The 19,271-nt window shown below is 38.5% G+C and overlaps 1 protein-coding gene across 2 annotated transcripts; it reads left to right on the top strand.

Moving 5' to 3' along the window:
- The first annotated feature begins 1,662 nt into the window (after positions 1–1,662).
- On the top strand, positions 1,663–12,870 carry LOC137265425 (exonuclease 3'-5' domain-containing protein 2-like). 2 transcript variants are annotated; one of them, XM_067800824.1, is made up of 11 exons: positions 1,663–1,888; positions 2,403–2,566; positions 3,277–3,437; positions 3,807–3,932; positions 4,752–4,863; positions 5,827–6,048; positions 7,119–7,281; positions 8,886–9,063; positions 9,691–9,891; positions 10,143–10,274; positions 11,647–12,870. In XM_067800824.1, exons 1-11 carry the CDS (start codon positions 1,816–1,818, stop codon positions 11,858–11,860), a joined length of 1,746 nt encoding a protein of 581 aa, XP_067656925.1. In that variant the 5' UTR covers positions 1,663–1,815; the 3' UTR covers positions 11,861–12,870. The 2 variants fall into 2 exon arrangements, with proteins under 2 accessions (XP_067656925.1, XP_067656926.1); XM_067800825.1 differs by having other exon boundaries at positions 1,760–1,888; positions 2,403–2,461.
- The last annotated feature ends 6,401 nt before the right edge of the window (positions 12,871–19,271 follow it).

The following is a 19,271-nucleotide window of genomic DNA, read 5'->3' as shown; positions in this document are numbered from 1 at the left end:
ACAGATCCTACCCTAGTTCTATTTAAAAGGAGAGGTCTGACAAGCTAAGAATGGCATCTGCCATGAATCCATAAGGCTTGAACTAGCAGACACCGATACAGCAGAACCACCCACATCTTCAGTCTGCAATGAACAGAGTGATTTGGTGTGTTATATATACTGAGGGAAAGAATAGGGGAACACATGAAAGCACAAGTGTTGTTTGATTTTTTCTCCAGTTTCTTCACAAGCATTGAATGATGCAGCTTGTGAAGAAATCTGGAAAGGAAAATAAAGGAACAATTGTGCTTTCATGTAATCCCTTAATTTTTCCCTTACTATATCAGCGCTTGTCTGCCTGTTAAGGAAAGCCTTGAAATGAAAGTGATGCAGGTCTTGGACCTTTAATTGGAGTTGGACTTTGAGATGCTTTTAGCAATATTTTAGCAATATCATTCCATAAACTGAGTGAGTGAGTGAGTGAATGAGTTTAGTTTTACGCCACACTCAGCAATATTCCAGCTATAAATAATGTATGTATATAATCGAGTCTGGACCAGACAATCCAGTGATCAACAGCATGAGCATCGATCTGTGCATTTGGGAACCAATAACGTGTGCCAACCAAGTCAGCAAGTCTGACCACCCGATCCCGTTAGTCGCCTCTTACGACAAGCATTGTCACCTTTTATGGCAAGCATTGGTTGCTGAAGGCCTATTCTACCCCGGGACCTTCAAGATCACGCCATAAACTGAATGAAAGGAGCACGAACAATGTAATACTTCAGGAGTGAGTGCATGTTTAATTATGACAAGGTCGGTAGCAGTTGGTACATGTTTCATACTTTATGAAAATATTATAGACAGGGGCATTGCTACCATTATAAAAAAAAATGTTGGGTGTGCACATGCATATATTCTTGTTGCTGAAAAAGTTGGCCAAGTCTCCAATACTATCTAGATGAATAGCTTTGCAGCCTGTCAGGGCTAGGCGAGAAATATATAGTCGTTGACAAGACTTTCTGCGACAATCCACGGGTTGTTACCACCCGATCCACAGTTAAAGGTTAGTTCAGAGACCATATAATATATGGTCTCTGGTTAGTTCTGAAGTGATCCCCAAGGTCATGGCCGCGTGTGCTTCGGACTGAACTTTTATCACATGGTGTCTTAACCTCAAACGACAGTCGTGTCTGCAATATTATACCGTAATGAATGTAATGCAAGTGAACAACTTCTATGATTAACGGTTTACAAGAAGTAATTAGGAATATCACATGAGCAATTATGAAGCTACCAAAGGCTATCTAATCTAGATACGGACAAGGATAATCTGCAACATCTCTGTATAGTCTCCCTGATACGCAATGAGCCAACATAAAAAAACCCCAACAAAACACACACACACACACACACACACACACACACACAAAATAAATAAATAAAACCGAAACAAAAGAAAGAAACGCTTCCATGATTCTTCTATGATCTATTTTCCCTTGTGTGAATATGGTGCAGTGAAAAAAAAGCACACCCCCCAAAAAAAAAACAACTAAAACAACAAAAAACAAAACAACAACAGCAACTCGTCGCGTTAAAACTGATCAAAATACGGAAATGAGCTTTAACTTTCATGAACATCAATCAGTTGGAATTTCTAAGTCAGCTTGAAGTCATGTGACTGAATGTTTTCATCATGTGACCTAAAATGGCGACCAACATTGCACCACACAAACATGTTATTGCCAGGTTCACGTTATTTGTAGGGTTTGACGTATTTTAAGACTGACAGTTTCACAAGGCTAGAACCACGCTACCCGGTAGTCAGAAAACACAATGTATAAAATAAAAGCCTCAATGGGTCTTTTGATTGTTCATGCCCTCATTTTTGTGGGTTTTGGATTTGGAGGTACGTATTCGATCGTCAGATCATGACAGATGATTGCCAAGTAAAGTAAAGTTGCCGGTTCAAAAAGATAAACGTAATGTTTCCTAGCATATAAGTACTCATTATCTTTGAAGTTATCTCATTGTATGTTTATTTCTATATAAACATTTGCACTGACTGTAAAGATGAAATTGAAATAAGTTAAACGTTAAAAACACATGTCAATTTAAAGAAGCATATAGATCTATTATCTATTTTGTTATTCTTTTATTTCTGCTTATGATATTTTGTACAAAATATTATCTTAATCATATTTTACTTTCCTTGTTCCAACATGAAACACCAAAATATGTGCTATTTTTTATCATATATATTTTTTATTTAGTATATCAATATATTTATATTATTTTTTAGAACAAAATGTCATTTCTTTGAATTTTCTGCCATTAAATATTCAAATATTCTAACCATCCAAAATCTCTTTCATTCTCAAACATATCTGAGTTTGCTGAATGAAATGTCGTAACTCCTTAAGGTTATCTACTATGGACCAAGAGACACTTGACATCAACATCAAGTAAAGGCAAGAAGAAGGTGAGGATTCGTAAAAATGGTGAAGGAGTCACCCATGTGATTACAACAGCGGCACAGTGGGAGAAGGTCTTTCCTCAACTACTTGAAGACACTAAACAAATCAGGGTTTGTTTAAGATTTTTCTCTATGAAATACATATGCAATGAACTATAGCAATAGCTAGATTTAATGGGAATAACTGTGCTCAGTTTGAAATTAGATATATTTGCCTGTTGTTTGCTGAATTTCAACCTCATCATGCTCAACAGGCACTCTGAGTCAGCTTGGTTAGAGTAGGACCCAAGCGACCGATGCTTGTAGTACAAACTGACCAATATTGTGAGACCTATCTACAAAACCTGTTTTCAGTATGAATAGTGACCATCAGAAAACATAAAAACAAATTCTTTCTTGCACCTTTTTTCTACTTTGTCATGCCATTGCTGATATTATCTTTTGCTTATAACAAGTTTCTTTTCTGACACTTTCTTTGTCATTAATGGTCAGTTAGGCAGGAGGCAATGAAACTTGTCATTAATGGTCAGTTAGGCAGGAGGCAATGAAACTTGTCATTAATGGTCAGTTAGGCAGGAGGCACTGAAACTAACTGAACATGTGATGCTTGGGTACCTCTTAGTCAAATCTATTTTATTTAAATCTTTAAAGAAATGAATCTTCAATAGCAAATTAAGAAAAATATATTTGTAGTAGCTGTTTTCAAAGGCTGCAAAAATAAATGTTTGCACAAACATGAAAATAGAAAAGAAACTGGTGTCTGAAGGGATGTTTGCATTAGCTGAATAGAACATGTTAACCATGTCAGTTTGATCTTGTAGGTGGTAGGTCTGGATTGTGAATGGGTGTTCGAGGAGTTCATCCGTCACCCCGTGGCCCTTCTACAGATCTCCACACAACATGGCCTCTGTCTACTGGTACGCCTCTGTCAGATGGAGAACAGAGTTCCTCACTCACTCAGACACTTCCTCACAGACAAACAGTCAGTATTATACTTACATGCTTTTTAGAAATCTAACTCGAACACATTAGAGGCAGAAGTTTCTTTTATTTTTAGGTTTTTGTAATGTGTTCAGTGATGTGCAAGACAGTGTAATATATGATGTGTGTTTGGATCCTGACTCAATAAAATATTGTTGAATCTATATAGGATGATGGGGAAGCCTAGTGGTTAAAGCACTGGTTCATGACATTGAAGACCTGTGTTTGATTCCGTATATGGGTACAATTAGTGAAGCCAATTTCAGGTGTCCCTCGCTGTGCAGCAGCTGAAATTTTGCTTAAAGTGGAGTTAAACTAAACTCAGTTAAGACATTATTATGCTTGTGATATCCCAAGTCTGTCATTTCAGTGTTTTGAAAGTGGGTGTGGCTGTGAAGGATGATGGCAAGAAGCTGTATCGAGATTACGGCCTTCCTGTAAGTGGCTGTGTGGATCTGAGGTTCCTCATGCCTCAGCTGACCCATGTATACACTTGGTAAGTCGGTTACATGGTGACAACTGCATGATTGAGGAGGTTCCATACCAAGTATCAAAATGTCAAGAAATTTCTAAATTTAGTATCATTTTGTGGGAAAATGTGTCCCGAATCTAATCATGTAGTAAATATAGCAAGTTACCATGGCATTTGTTTGACAAGTGGTATCTAATTATAAAGTAGTATGTCAATAAAAGTTCTCTTAAAAATAACTGTATACTGTTATTGTTCAGTATGTGTTTTTTGTAAAGATATTTCAGTATTGATATGAAGTAAAGCAGGGAAATCAAGTTTCATTGCAGCAAGTAGGATCTGACACACTAACTAAATCTAAAAAACAAGTATCTAAAAAACAATATGGATTCATCAATGAAAAAAAGACGTAAAAAGATTTTTTTATGAAGTGAATTTTTATATAGTAAATTCACACTATAAAAAAATATGGGTATCAACATCTCAAATTAAAATAGCATAAACAAATGAAATTTGATAAGGGGAGGTAACGCTTGCCCAGGTTTATCTCAGGATAAATGCTTGTATGGCCAAATTATAATGACATATGATTAGAAGCAAGATAAATGGAAATAACCGTGTACAATAAATATGAGTTCCTACTGTCACATCCTGTCACATACAGTATGTGCACAAACCACAGTATCCAACGTCTTTAACATGATCCTGAGTTTCATGCTTGTTCGGTGTCTGTGGGTTTTGGATGTAGAGGATCTCTGTGTGTAGTGTGGATGTAAAGGCTCTATGTGTGTGATGTTTGTGTGAAGTATCTATAACAAGCATTTATAATTTTTTTTCATGTGACAGTAAATCCCGTGGCCTCCAGGGTCTGGCAGAGTCTGTCCTAGGAGTGATGCTGGATAAGGATGATTACATCCGATGTGGAAACTGGGAAGCAGAGACGCTCAGTGAACAACAGGTGAGTAGGACAATCACAAACTTCAGTACTCTTTTTGTCAGTGGTCACAGGGAGAGAGAACATTAGTTTAATTTAGTAAGCTTCTGGTTGTAAATATCTGAAATTATAATTTAAATTAGGTGAATTTTTTTATATTTTATCTGCATCATCGTATATACCATAATAGCAGTTAATCTGCGGTACAATCATGCCTGACAGTAACACTCTGCATGATACTGTGGACTTGGTTAGACTGTTGGACAACAAAAACATAGTTATTAGTTTTATTATATGTGCCAAATATACCAATCAAAAGAGCAACATATTTCTTTTATAACTAAAGTTCGTCTGTCATGGCTTGCCATACATACCTTTCAAATGTGAGTGTTCTTTAAGCTATTTTGGGTATATTTAACTTCCTGAAGTGACTTTTTGGTTTCAGTAATTAATATTCTTAAAATACAACATGTAAAGGAGACCTATTTAACTACACACATCCATTTTGGTAAGGTGGGAATCAGCATGTCATTCTGATACAGGGATGGTAGGGTAGTCTGGTGGTTAAAGTGTTCTCTCACCACACCGAATACCTGATGTTCAATTCTCCACATGGGTACAATGCTTGAATCCTATTTCTGGTCTTCCCTGCTTTGATGTGGCTGGAATATTGCTAAAAGCAGCATAAAGCTAAACTCACTCACTCACTCTTAACACATTAAAACAAAATCTACTTTCATTCAATATGTCTGCTTGTAATCCAGAATAATAAGCAAAATATTCCTTCCAACTGTATGCACATTTTATGGTTGTGTCGCCTTACGTTCTCATACAGCAATTAATACTGACTATGCACAGTTACTTCTCTTTGATATGTCAGGATCTGTTGTTAGTTGCACAGATCCCATCAGTGACACTACATACCTTGATGGCAGTTTTTAGTGTTACAAGCACCAGTGTTTAGTAGAAAGTCACCCATTCTTCCAGATACAGTACGCAGCAGCTGACGCAGCTGTAGCTGTTGACATCTTCACAAAGCTGGTTCTCACGAAGATGCTGAATCAGAACCCCGATGAGCTGTACCCCCCAGGGATGGAGAGTGTGGGAGAGGAGGAGTTTTGGCAGTCTGCATTAGCCATGTGTCAGTGGTATATAGACAAACCTTTCTGTAGTACCAGGTCGCACAACAAAGAAGATGGTGTCAGACAGGTGGGGTTCTAGAGTCCACAATTTCATAAGGTTGTGCACAGGGCAGATCCAATATTTTGGAGAAGTAGGGGAGAGGTTGTGGGGTGTGCACATAAATCGTGAAGTTCAAAGGTTAGGGGGGAACACATCCTTGATAATCTCCAGGGTACATGTTCCGAAAGATCTCCACAAAAGTACCTTGGATGCATCCAAGGCTCTGCTTAATAATTTTGTATTATTTCCCTTTGCTGGCTCCACATTCTCACAGTAGCGAATCAGCTAAGCTGCCATGACAACTGAGTTTGCCATTGTCAACAAAGATTGAGGCTGCAGCTGCAAAGTTTGTTTAATTTTGGGAGAAATCAAACAGACAAACTCACAGGTCTGAAACTTCAAGAAAAATGTATGCAAGAAGTCCTTCTACCTCTTTCAGAGTACCTCTGCATCAATTGTATTGCCAAGTTGAAGTGAGTTGTGATTGGTACACTCAACTTTTCAACGTAGACACCTGATTGGAAAGAAAGCCAGCCAAGGGAGGTACATGTAATATAATCATTGGCCAGATCATAGATGAACCCAGGATATAGTGGAGATTTTTCATAACATATACCCTGGAGATTATTGCGGAAGGGGGAAACGCTCCCCAGTGAAAATTTGTTTGGTGGAGAGAGTGGGGGTTACGGGATCTGTTTTGTTTCTTCTTTAAGAATTTGATAGTGTATTGAAAGGAAATCCACAGGTCCTCGGCAAGTTATCCAAACATTTGATTGTATGCAGTTTGAAAGGATCTCTGTATCATTTATTGCCTCCTGTTGTTTTTTAAAAGTTTTGGGAAATGGAGAGGCATAGCTACGGCATTGTGAGTACTTTCACTCTGTAGACTTCTTGACATGTTGACTCCTCCATTGTCTTGCGTCAAGGCCATTCTCAAGGTCATCAGTGGTGAAGGACATGTTAAACAATATGTAAAGGTGGTCATCCTGTTCTGATACATTTGCTAAAATGCAGACACTTTCTAGTTTCATAATCTTTATTGATGATAATTACAATACATGTACATATTTTCACATTGCTGTGATTATTGTTACCAGCCATTGAATAAGACAGTAGACACTGACAGTCATGGAGCTCGGGCCTATTCCCCAAGACAGCGCCCCATAGACTTCCGGTGCCAGCTCCAGACGCTGAGTGGCAAGCTGATACAACGCTGTGACATACTAAGGGCAGAGTGGTACCTGAAGAAGAACCTTGGACGTAAGTAGCTTGGCCATGTTGATAACTAGATTAATAACTCAGTTTCAGTTGAACAACTGGTTTGAATTCAGTTTGATTCATTGGCAGAGTAAACATGACAATTTAGCAATGTCATGCTTTGTGTATTTAGAACTGTAAGGTTTTCATTAGGCCAGACCAATTTTGGTTTTAGGTTTACAGATTTGTCCTTCCAGAAGACCCTAAAGGCAAGAGGGAATATAAAACTAATCACCAGTCAAAGTACTGGTAATATTTCCTTTTGATGCTAAAATCATTTTACTTTTGGCAATTTATGAAGTGTATATGGGGCAAATAACACCCTAAACAAATTTTTCTAGTAAGTTTACATTTTTGGCTAGTGAAAACATTACTGTTTTATTTTTTGAGCAGTGGAAATTAATGTTTATTTTTATTTATTTTTAAAAAAATACAACTGGCAGATCCAGAAAGCAAAAAAATAATATTTGTCTGGCCTTGCGTGTATTTCCTAATAGTCCAGTTTTAACAGCACTATTTAAGTGGTGTTCAGGATCAATAAACATTAGGGGTCACAGGCTGCCATGTCATTTAGGCACTGATGTTCCCTAGACATTTTGGAGTGGATTATTGGTTTGCTCGTGGTATGTTAGTCTATGATACCTGTTTCTAGATTATACCAGTATGGAAAGTGACAATGATGAGAATGACAATACTCTATTACACATCAGGGAATTTTTTCTTGAAATGATTAAATTTTTTCATTGAATAAATAACACTAATAACACGCTAACAAGGTAAGACAAACACTATGAATACTTTAAAATCTTATTATTGGTGGGACAAAGGATTTCATGGCGTGACTGGATTTAAAACAGGGTAAAATATAACGGCACCCAGAAGTAATATATACCCAGAGTGAATGGGATGATCTGTATCAGATATAATCTTAAGGACTGACTAGACAATTTCTTCATATACATGTATTTCATCTAGGTTAGGAAAAGATACACCTGCAATTTTACTTGCTAATACAACTATTCTTGTTAATGTTAGACAGTTTCTGTTTTTATGGGACAAGGCTCCATACCAGCATTGTACAGAAAAAGCCAGAATGCTCTGTATAAAGAACTGATAGAAAAGACACATAATTGACTGATTAACACTGAAAGATCCCAGTTTGTGCAAGAAGTGTATCCTTTGTTGACACCACATGAATACAGCATCTGTGTTCACATTAAAATTCTGTTTGTTATCAATGTATATTCCACGATACTTGTTCTCATTAATGGTTTCAACAGATTCATTGTTAATATTAACTGGCAACTTGGTGTTCTGAAGCATGTTTCACAATGGGCTACACACTGACTCACCCAAAACCCAGCCACTCACCCACTTACTCAGCTATACAACCACTCACTCACCATTTCTATAACTACAGACAAAAAGTCTTTAAGAGATTCTTTTAAAGCACCTTAGGTGGTGAGTGATATATTGGGCATTCACACAATGGTGGAGGACACTTTTCCTTTATTACAATGCAGTCCAATCATGTACTGCCATTCGTAAAGGTGAAAACCAGCCTGAGTTAAATCGGTTGAGATTTTACTGGCGTTTCCTACTGACAGGGAAGATCAGTGATGACCCCTTCATTGTCCAGTTGAAGTATGAGCTGGACAAGACATATGAAAATGAGGACTACGATAATCTGTACGGGGACAGTGAGGATGAAGTAGCCATGTGTGCAGTGTGTGGCCGAACAGAGGCCTTCATTAAGAAATATGTCATTCCAACTGAGTATAAGAGGTAAGAATTCAACAGGTCTACATCACAGCTTCATTTCATAGAATGAATGTGAAAGTGTTGCTTTGTTCTTTTCCAGAATTTCAACCACACTGCAATATATACCCTTTGAAGTAACCTGGAAAAGAATAAAGAAAGGCTTGTACTTTCAATCCCCCAAAGCAGAGTACATGTCACAATCATACATCATGACAAGAACCCATGCTTTAGTCTTGAATCTATAGTGGTGTTCATGCTTTGCAAGTACTGTGTAGTTAATGTTTAGTTAATATTGAAGGTCCCATCCATTCACATCATGTAACTTCCTGTAGGATCAAGCTACCAGTTTACCCAACAACTGAGGGTGATAACTCTAAATTATACTTCCTTTCACAATCAGCAAATCGCCCAATATTTAAGCTTCAATCACATGCCCACAAATATGGACATTAATCATTCATCAAACAGCTCTCATGCTGTATACATACTGAAGAACAAAAGAAATGGAAGTTTCCCCCCCCCAAAATGAAATCTAATAAAAGTAAGCATTCATGTTTATGTTGTGAGTTGCATTTCTTTTGCTGCTCAGTATATATAAACATGACCCTCGATAGAGCATGATAGATCATGTTTCAAATAATTTTCTTGCAGGTATTTTCATAGTGTACTGAAATCGGCACGGTACTCACAGAACATTCTGATCTTGTGTCCTGACTGTTATCAAGTGAGCTCTCAACATGACGCCATCCTCCGACAGCAACTGGCCCATCAGTGTAATGCTCCTCTAGACTCAGGTGCCGGCTCCAAAACCGTGACAGATCATGAACTACAGAAGGTCAAGGCTGCTGCTAAGTATGTGCTCATGCAATCTTTATAGAATTTAAGCAAAGTAAGGACAGTGTTTGTTAGCTCACCTCTTTTTGTTCAGGCGAGTGAGCGCTGCTTCACACTGCATCAGCAGTTTTTCAGCTTTTTTTGGGGAAAAGTGTTACCTGGAGACGCCAGGGTATGAACTTCGGGTCTGTCACAGTTTTATGTAGGAAATTACCCCCAAATCAGTATTATTTCACAGATATAGATCATTCTTATTGTGTTTATTCCAGAGCTCTCAAGTTCAACAGAGAGAAGATCCCACAAACCAGAGTTCAAGAGCTGGAAAAGACTGTGATGGATTTTTATGAAGTTACCTCCCTTGAACCTGAAATCATTGAACAAGCTTTAGAAATGGATGTAAAGTGAGTCTTTGTACATGTTCATGATATATTTCAGATCCCATTTAATTCAATTTTTCAGTATTGTGATGCCATGGCACTGTTGTATGTGGTTACTGATCTTGATAACTTGCTGCCATGTGATACAGGCATTGATATATTTGGTGTCTTCTGATCAGTGATGTGGTACAAGTGGCTCTGTCATCATGAAATATGTACATTGCTGTGAGTGAGTGAATTTAGCTTTATGTCACACTCGGCAATTTAGTTTCCTTGATCTTAACTGTCTGTATAAACAAACAATGCGGTGATTAATAGCAAGAACATCGATCTATGCAATTGGGATACAATGACATATGACAGGCAAGTCAGTGAGCCTGACCACCTGATCCTGTAACTCACCTCTTATGAGGAGCATTGGTTACTGAAGATCAGTTCCAACCCAGAATAGTTACAAGTACGTGTGTTGAGTCATGTCCCTCAGACACAACTGCAACCTGTTATTGTGGGTTTGAATGCTGGTTTGCCAAGATAACAAAGATGGATCCAGAGGGGGTGAGAGTTGGAATTTGTGAAAACGGGGGAAAATGACCCCCTCCCTTCAAGGTTTGTCAAAATGAATAATACTGTGGTCTTGGGTTCTGCAAATTGGTCAGTGTCAGAGATGTGTCATTTTTGGCATTTCCCTGCATCATTATACAACTGAAATTCTGTTCAAAGCTGCACTTTGCCTGACGCACTGACTCTCTCACATAACTGACTTTGGAAGTTTACCATGTCTAGCAAATTGTACTGAACAGACGATCCAGTGATGATATTCCTTTTCGATGAGAGTGAGTTAAAACTTTATGTCGCATCAGCAATATTACAGCCATGTTGCGATTTTGATGAGTAAGTTATGTTTATAACACACATACTTGTAATGAACTGTTGGATATAACAAATAACCACCTGTAGAATTCATTCAAAATGCCCACAACCAATGACAGTTATGAAGAACTAATATTACTGGTCCCTTGTGCTTGCTATCACAGTCCCTTATACAGATAGAACTGATTAAAGCTAACGGAGAATATAAAAGTGAGTGAGTGAGTTTAGTTTTACGCAGCACTCAGCAATATTCTAGCTATATGCCGGCGGTCTAAATAATCGAGTCTGGACCAGACAATCCAGTGATCAACAACATGAGCATCGATCTGCGCATTTGGGAAAATACAAGAACTATAATAACAGTTTTAGTGTCATTTACACATGACTGGCAACAAAGTCTGCAGACTACAGTTGAACAGTGAACAGTTGCCATAAGTAGAGGTCTCATCTCAAAACAAATGATTTTCAAAGTCTGCCTGTAGACACCCCAAAAGACTAGTACTAAAACATCCATTTTGTATTTCAGAGTTGTCAACAGCTCGCATGTTCCCCATGGTAAGAAGGTGGTGATGTACTACAGGTCCCAGAACAAACTGTATGATTTTGAGAAGATGTGGAGGAAGCATTTCCTGGACACGATGCAGCCCAAACATATGCCGCCATTGTGGAAGGTGGACTTTAGAAACAATCAGGCTCATCCTGAGAAACGTGAGCCTTCATCTCGATCTGAAAACAGCTAACATAGTGAATCAAACTGTCATCATCATCATCATCATCATCATCATCATCATCATCATCACCAGGAACACCAACACCATCATCATCATCATCATCATCATCATCATCATTGCAAGTCATGGCAGTAGGGTAGCCTAGTTGTTAGAAGGTTCATTTGTACATTGTACAGGTACAATATGCAAAGCCCATTTCTGGTGTCCTCTGCCATGATATAGCTGCAATATTCCAGAAAGTGGCATGAAACCATACTCACTCACACACTCAAGTCAAATTTCTTCTAAGGCTTAAGCTCCAATATTGTATTATCTAACTATAATTTATTCGTTTTAGGTAATGTCAGACAGTGAAAGTTTTCCATCCAGCAAGAATTAGGGACTTGTTTTGGTGGTTTGTTTGGGGTGGGATGGGTTTGGCTGGCACAGAGGTTTCTTAAGACAAAAATCTGTTGCTGCATACTGGCTGCTGTCTCCCCCTTAACCACACGTGCCCAGCAAGTGCTCAAGCACCTTTATATGTCTTTGCAGTCTCAGAACAGCTTCTATTAGGTAATTGTTTTGTTTACGAAATTCATCACAAATCATTGTATATATTTTGAACATACATGTCTGAATTCTTTGCTCAAAAAAACATATGGGGACCTCTGAAATGAAAATGCTACATCTGAGTTATTAAGAACAGTTATATTTACCATTGATTGCCTTTGCGAATTTCTTCAGTGCTTATAACCCTGAGCATACCACCAACAATGTATTATGATCTGTCATTTAAAGCATATCTAATTATACTCAGAAGCGCTTTCAATGAAACATCTGTACATATTCAATGATGTCTTGATAGTTCATGTTCCAAATTCCAGAAGCAGGCAATGAAATGTATTACACTATAAATATTTTCATTTATGTACTATTATTAAATTATGAATTATGATACATTTCATAAGCTGTATAAAATACATTAGTATCTAAGTCGAAACTTATCACTCACTGAATAAAAGAAGTTGTATATCCATAAATCATAGTCCTCATTCTACTCAACTTCTAGAATAAACCAATAAACGATTCGTTTATACCACGGAGCCTATATAGAGACTATTCTGACAATCGTGACTAAATACTGTAAACATCCTGATAGATTCATAGACCTTCGGGAACCGTTCTACCATCCATTTACGTGCTTTGGCGCATTGACCGGTAAAGGTTCGGGGTAGAAGAGGCCTTCAGCAACCCATGCTTGCTGTGAAAGGCGACTTGTTTTTCGTAAAAGGCGACTAACGGGATTGGGTGGTCAGGCTCGCTGACTTGGTTGACACATGTCATCGGTTCCCAATTGCACAGATCACTGGATTGTCTGGTGCAGCCTCGATTATTTACAGACCTCCACCATATAGCTGGAATATTGCTGAGTGTGGTGTAAATCTAACTCACTATTTGACGAACTCTTGTCGAAAAAGCGTCTTAAAATATCTATCCAGCGATGACTTTGAATACGACGAGTTGTCTCCCTTAGACCCCTGTGGTTGGGCTTCTTTCACATTAATCAATAACGTACCTGGTGTGACAAGGGTAATGTCGGAAGTCACAGACAGTGGGCTAGGTGTTAAAGTTTTAAGGGTGACTTTGAATATCGTGATTGAAGTTAACACTCCACTATGCTGTCAAACAATCTTTTCATTCTGCTGTCAGAAATACGGGAGTAATCTCTATAGTAGACACTATGCACAGTAATATTGCCTTTTGAACACTAAACTAAAGCATTTGCTATCAAACACTACACTATTGTCAGACACCACACTATTGTATTTGTTGTCAAACTATAGTCAAACACTGCACTCTACGTGGAGTCAAACATATTAAGCATTGCTGATGTATAAAGTTACCGAGGCAGCGAGATAGCTCGTCAAGCAGAAGACCCGGGTTTGATTCCCCACCATGTGTAAATGTCTGAAGCCCATTTCTGGTGTCCCCCGCCGTGATATGGCTGGCATCGTGTTCCAACTGCGCAGATCGATGCACATGATATCAATCACTGGATTGTCTGGTCCAAACTCGATGATTTACAGATCGCCGTCTTGTGGCGGTAATAAAGCTGAATGCTTTGTTAAACATCTAAGAAAACAAAACGTATTGATACACTTCGGGGATATTTGATACGTAGAGTTTTGCGAAGAAACTGATTTGATTTTTTGATTTTTTTATTTTGAATATATTCTCAAACTAAAAGTGCATTATGGTTCAACTTCTTTATTATACAAGGTCACAACGTTTCGAGACAGATTCTAGTCTCTTCTTCAGGTGAGGTGAGGATAAAACTAAAGGGTTGTAGTATATATACACATAACAGTAGACCGATAACAATGGGTAACAAGATATACAGGTTTGTATTAACACCTCTATGTCACCACCTTTATTTCAACAGTTCCAGTTCAGCCCAAATAGTCTTTAAATTTCACAATAAACAGCGTAGATAATTACTTATGGGCTGTCTGGTCCCGTTTTGAGTATTTACAGAGCACTGTCCAATGGCTGGCATTTTGTTGAGTGTGGCGTTAAACAACGAAAGCAAACAAATCCAAAAGACATTCAGAACATTACCTCTCTGTTTCAGTGTATCCTATTTCTGTAAGGAGGATGTTCATAGCATTTCATGTCCAGATAAATTTGAAGTAGATCTGCTAAAAGCCGCGCCATGACCAATCGACTGGCGCTGAATGATGGAAGATATTGCGTATGGCAAGACAGTCTGATACAGACTGATGATAATCCTCTAGCAGACCAAATGCAGGTCTTCAAATACGCGTCTGTCTGTCGACATTACGAGCGTGAGTCTACCCTACTTTTAACAGAACCTGAAGTATCAAGATGTGTCAGGCTTTGGAAATCTATCTGGCCGTGGGAACCTTAGGGGACAGTTTAGTGGTTAAAGTGTTCACTCATCACGCCGAAGACCTAGGTTCGATTTCCCTTATGGGTACAATGTGTGAAGCCCATTTCTGGTGTCCACCGCCGTGATGTAGCTGGAATATTGATGAAAGCGGCGTAAAATTAAACTCACTCGCCCACCCTTGTAGATTTAGTCAGTGACTTACTCACTATCTCGCCGTTATGCATTCTCAGACGTTTACGTCCTTGGGAAACCGTAGAGCGTGTGTATGGTGCTGACACACCAATAATCAGGTCGAAACTAGGATTCGAACAAACCTTGATACCTATGGGAGGTAAGTGTGTAAGAAAATTGTGTGATCTTGTCATGCCCGAGCCAGCATTGTCCATTCGTGCTTTGGTGAAAATGTATATCATTAAAGAAATAAATAAGAAAAAAATAAAAAATAACTTTTCGCAGCCAACCAACTTTAGAAAAATCTTTATTTTTTATTTGGTAAAAACAGAATTGCTTTTAGATTTATCTTGGTGCTGATCCAAGCCTCGTTAGTTTAGAAATAATTCCCTGGGGTTTTTGAGAAAGATCTGTATTTGATTATAGTTTCTGCTCCAACGTACTACCAAATTGTAAAATTGACACTTAGATCAACAAAAAAATATTTTTCAGCTAATCGGCAAGCTTAGTGATAACTGTGGCACCACAGACGATCAATGACGGTTTCATCTACCAGAAGACGTTATCAATGACTAACACAATGTTCTTCTTTATTTCTGAAAAGGGCAAAGGCCAAGTTGCAGATTGCAATACAAATTGTTTTTAACACGATCTCAAGTTCTGTATACCTTAAGACTGACTGATTAAGTAAGAGTTTAACGCCTCTTGGACAGTATTCGTCTTTCAGCACGGCGAACCCGCGAAGGTCCGGGTAGAATAGGCCTTCAGCAACCACGCTAGGCTCGATGTCTTGGTTGACATACGTCATCGGTTCCCATTTGCGCAGATCGATGCTCATGCTGTTGATCACTGGATTGTCTAGCCCAGACTATTTACAGACCGCGGCCATATAGCTGAAACATTGCTGAGTACGGCATAAAAACTAAACTCACTCGCTCAGCATGACGTGTTTGCTTAATGTGGGAGGAAAGTGAATGTGTATAGTTTTACGCCGCTTTTAGCAATATTCCAGCAGTATCACAGCGAGGACACCAGAAACGGACTTCACACTTTGTACCCATATGGGGAATCGAACTCTGGTCGTTGTTGAGCGGACGTGTTAACCACTAGGCTTCATGCCACCGTCTTCCGAATGATGCATGTGACTGTCAGTTACAGCTTTGGTAAAGCCATTAGCACTGGTATGGTGCGGACAAACGTAGAAACATACTAGGGGGCACAGGGATTCGATCCCACAGCCAAAGGTTTCAGTATAGTGAAAGGGCGACAACAACTCATTATTTCATCAGTCAACTCACTCACATTCGCATTCGTGACTACCCGTGTCTTCTTGCAGCTCACCGAAAGAAGCGAGTAGTTCCGAATGTCACATTTGCATTCAATCGGTTAGTAGAATCTAAAAAATTATAAAAAAAATTTGGAAACCTTTAAAAAATTGAAATCGTATACATTTCTTAAATTTACTCTCTTAATGTTCTGCTAATGGAGACATTAACTGAGTGGCTATTGCTAATGTTTGAAAAAGGCATGTTTTTTTTTCATTGCCGGAAAACGTTGAAAATGACACCACCGATGAATATTCCCCAGTATCACCACACTGCAACAACGGGTATCTCGTGAACACATCAGCATGGAGCAGTGATGAAAAACATAAAATAGATTAAGAACATCTCCATCTAAACTGTTGTTTTTCATAGTTTTCCCTCTCTGGAACTGATGGCGTTAAAAACAACAATGTAACTTATCAGTCATATAAGTTCTTTAAAAAAATCAGAAGTTTGTTAATAATTATTAATTTTTACAGTCCCTGTGGGCAAGCGTTATTTGATAGACGGTCTCAGAGGTTCCTCAAGTCATTCAAGCTTCACTGGACGGTAACCAACGGATGTTTCACGAATTTCCAACTGGGACGTCATGTGAACTTTTCCGAAATTTGTCATGCAGATATCTTGCCTAAACCGGATTAAGGGAGCCCAAAAAGCACATGGTAAATAGTTATTCGGCATTCACCAAATTTTACGTTTTAATACACAACCCATGAGCATAGACTCTGATCTACTTCACAGTTTATTTTCATTGTCTATGTACAATTACACGCACAAACTGTCAAGGTTTATACGTTTCTTTGCCGGTCCGTCGGGAAACAGTACATAAAATAGTCTGCCTGTATTTGGAAATCAAAAGTATATTCAGCGTTACTATTATATTATAAGTTGTTCACTGGTCAGGAGGGGACATGGGTTCATAAGCCCATTTTGTTTGTTTGGTCTCGGGGGACATAAACAAACATAGAGTGTAGATCAGCCGGTGGGCGCATATAGGCCTTTTAAGGCCCAAGGTCGCCCTAAAGCCTTATCTACCTACCTACAACAACCGAAGGGCCCCGAGGGACCCGTGAACAACGTAATTATCTTACCGAACATCTCAATGTTAATTTTGAAGTGTTTCGTAATTTGGGGTGCCAGAGTTAAGCACTTGGCCAAGTCCAACAGACAAGGGAAAATAATAATTAGAGTTATCTCCCTTCCATCGATTGCATTCGGAAAAGACCGGTAATTTCCGTACATAATACGTGACGCAGTACTAGTTTTTCGAGATAAAGAGTTACTAGCACGAAGTACCAATACAAATGAATCCCCTACAGTTCGACATTCCCAGCTGGTAACGTAATGTTACGTAATGTCTTTATGAAAGACACATCAAATAATACAAGAGCGCTCATCCAATCAGAAAACGACATTTATGTGTGGGGTAAGAATCCCAAATCCCAACATATAACTGGCCCCTGTGGAGAGTGGAAAGAATATGATGCCACATAGACATGTTATTGACCATGATATTTTAACATATGTCCCGCTTGGCTATGAGAAGGAACAGACTTTTTTCTTTCCTGTTCTCTCTACTCATTTTAATTTTTTTCTTTAAATTTTGAAACACGTTTTTCTGTGTGTTTGCAGCCCTAAAGTATATATTTCTATGTGTGTTACTGCCACGTGAATTTGAGGCTATAACATAACTAAGGACCAATTCGCAAAAGATGGAACCATTTCTAGTCGTACAGAAAATGCATCTCTGTCAGCTGTAAATCGCATTTCAACCACGAAAACCTACCCTTTGAAACGCAATCTGAAATGTTTTCCGATGTGATTTGGATTTCAGTCAGCTGGTGTGCCATGCCTTTTGGTATATAGAAGTCCATATGAATTTTCCCTGTAATGCACCCTGGTGTACGACGTACATGATAACAGGGAGTTGTGATTGTTTATTTCGAGGACCACTGTTTATATGTTCTCACATACAGCGATATTGTCACTGTATTTGTTCAAATGAAACTCCATACCATTGTTGGACCCAAGATTGCAGGGGTTCTCTCTTCTCTTTCTCAATTTGTGTATGCTAGTTAGGTCTTGTAGGTGTCCATCCATGTTCAAATGTGCTTTGTTTTACGTCCCTTCGTCCTAACCAGAAAGTTGATGACCTTCGTTGAATTTTCCGACAAAACATTTACAAATTAACTACTAAAAAAATCTAAAGCCTACAATGTGTAGGAATTCTCTGTCAGTGATGAAATTTCTTGTTTAAGTCACAGAAATTATCCATAACGTATTAAATAATACATCGGGTACGTTTGGGTTCTTGTAAGGTTACGTGTTTTCCCAAGATTGCAATATATTCCATTTGTTGTAAAGCAAACCACACCAGATATAATTTAGTTTGATCTGTCCCAGTCTCGAACTGCCAACTGTGTCCTGTAGCAAGTGGTCCTTGGCAGGTCTGAGATCAGTTTTTTGCTTGCAGTGTGATCATACTGACGCACGTTTCGAACGGTCGGTTGAATGGCACAGTGTATGTCATGGTAATGTTATACTATTGCACCCTGAAGAATTAAATCATTACCATGGCGACCATGCAGAGTTTTGTGTTTGCTATTTGTAAAAATGTCTCTTGTAAGATAAGGATCTGAATTCGTACACCGACAGCGTTAGTCATTACGCTGCGTGTCGGGTTGAACAAGGCGATTGTAATGCTGTCATGCAGGATGTTCCTCGAACATTCCATTCATGTGTCTGCTTCTGTTGTATTGAAATGATTTCATTCTAAATGTAAATAAATTCTATAAAACTGAAGCTCTATTTTAGCCACGACACAATATAATGGCGAGATTCAGTATCTCCAAAATGTCAAATGAAAAGAGCCCATCTGCTCTAGAAACGCCTTCAGCGGGCATCATCATATATCATGGTGTTATAAAACAGATACGTAATGACATGCAAATCCTGCACAATTTACTTTTTAAAATACATTTTTATCTTTAAAAACAGTTACAAGTTAAAATCCGACCCCATAAACCGCACCCAC

This window comes from Haliotis asinina, chromosome 15 (assembly GCF_037392515.1).
Source record: "Haliotis asinina isolate JCU_RB_2024 chromosome 15, JCU_Hal_asi_v2, whole genome shotgun sequence".
NCBI lineage: Eukaryota > Metazoa > Mollusca > Gastropoda > Lepetellida > Haliotidae > Haliotis > Haliotis asinina.
The sequence above is the reverse complement of the archived record's forward strand: the minus strand, read 5'-3'. Positions and strand labels throughout refer to the sequence as shown.

Bases quoted from the DNA above. Each gene is read 5' to 3' on its own strand.
- LOC137265425 (XM_067800824.1), top strand. From the start codon at position 1,816: ATGTATAAAATAAAAGCCTCAATGGGTCTTTTGATTGTTCATGCCCTC. The intron at 3,438-3,806 runs GTCAGTATTATA...CTGTCATTTCAG, and splicing joins CACTTCCTCACAGACAAACA to TGTTTTGAAAGTGGGTGTGG. The intron at 9,064-9,690 runs GTAAGAATTCAA...ATTTTCTTGCAG, and splicing joins ATTCCAACTGAGTATAAGAG to GTATTTTCATAGTGTACTGA.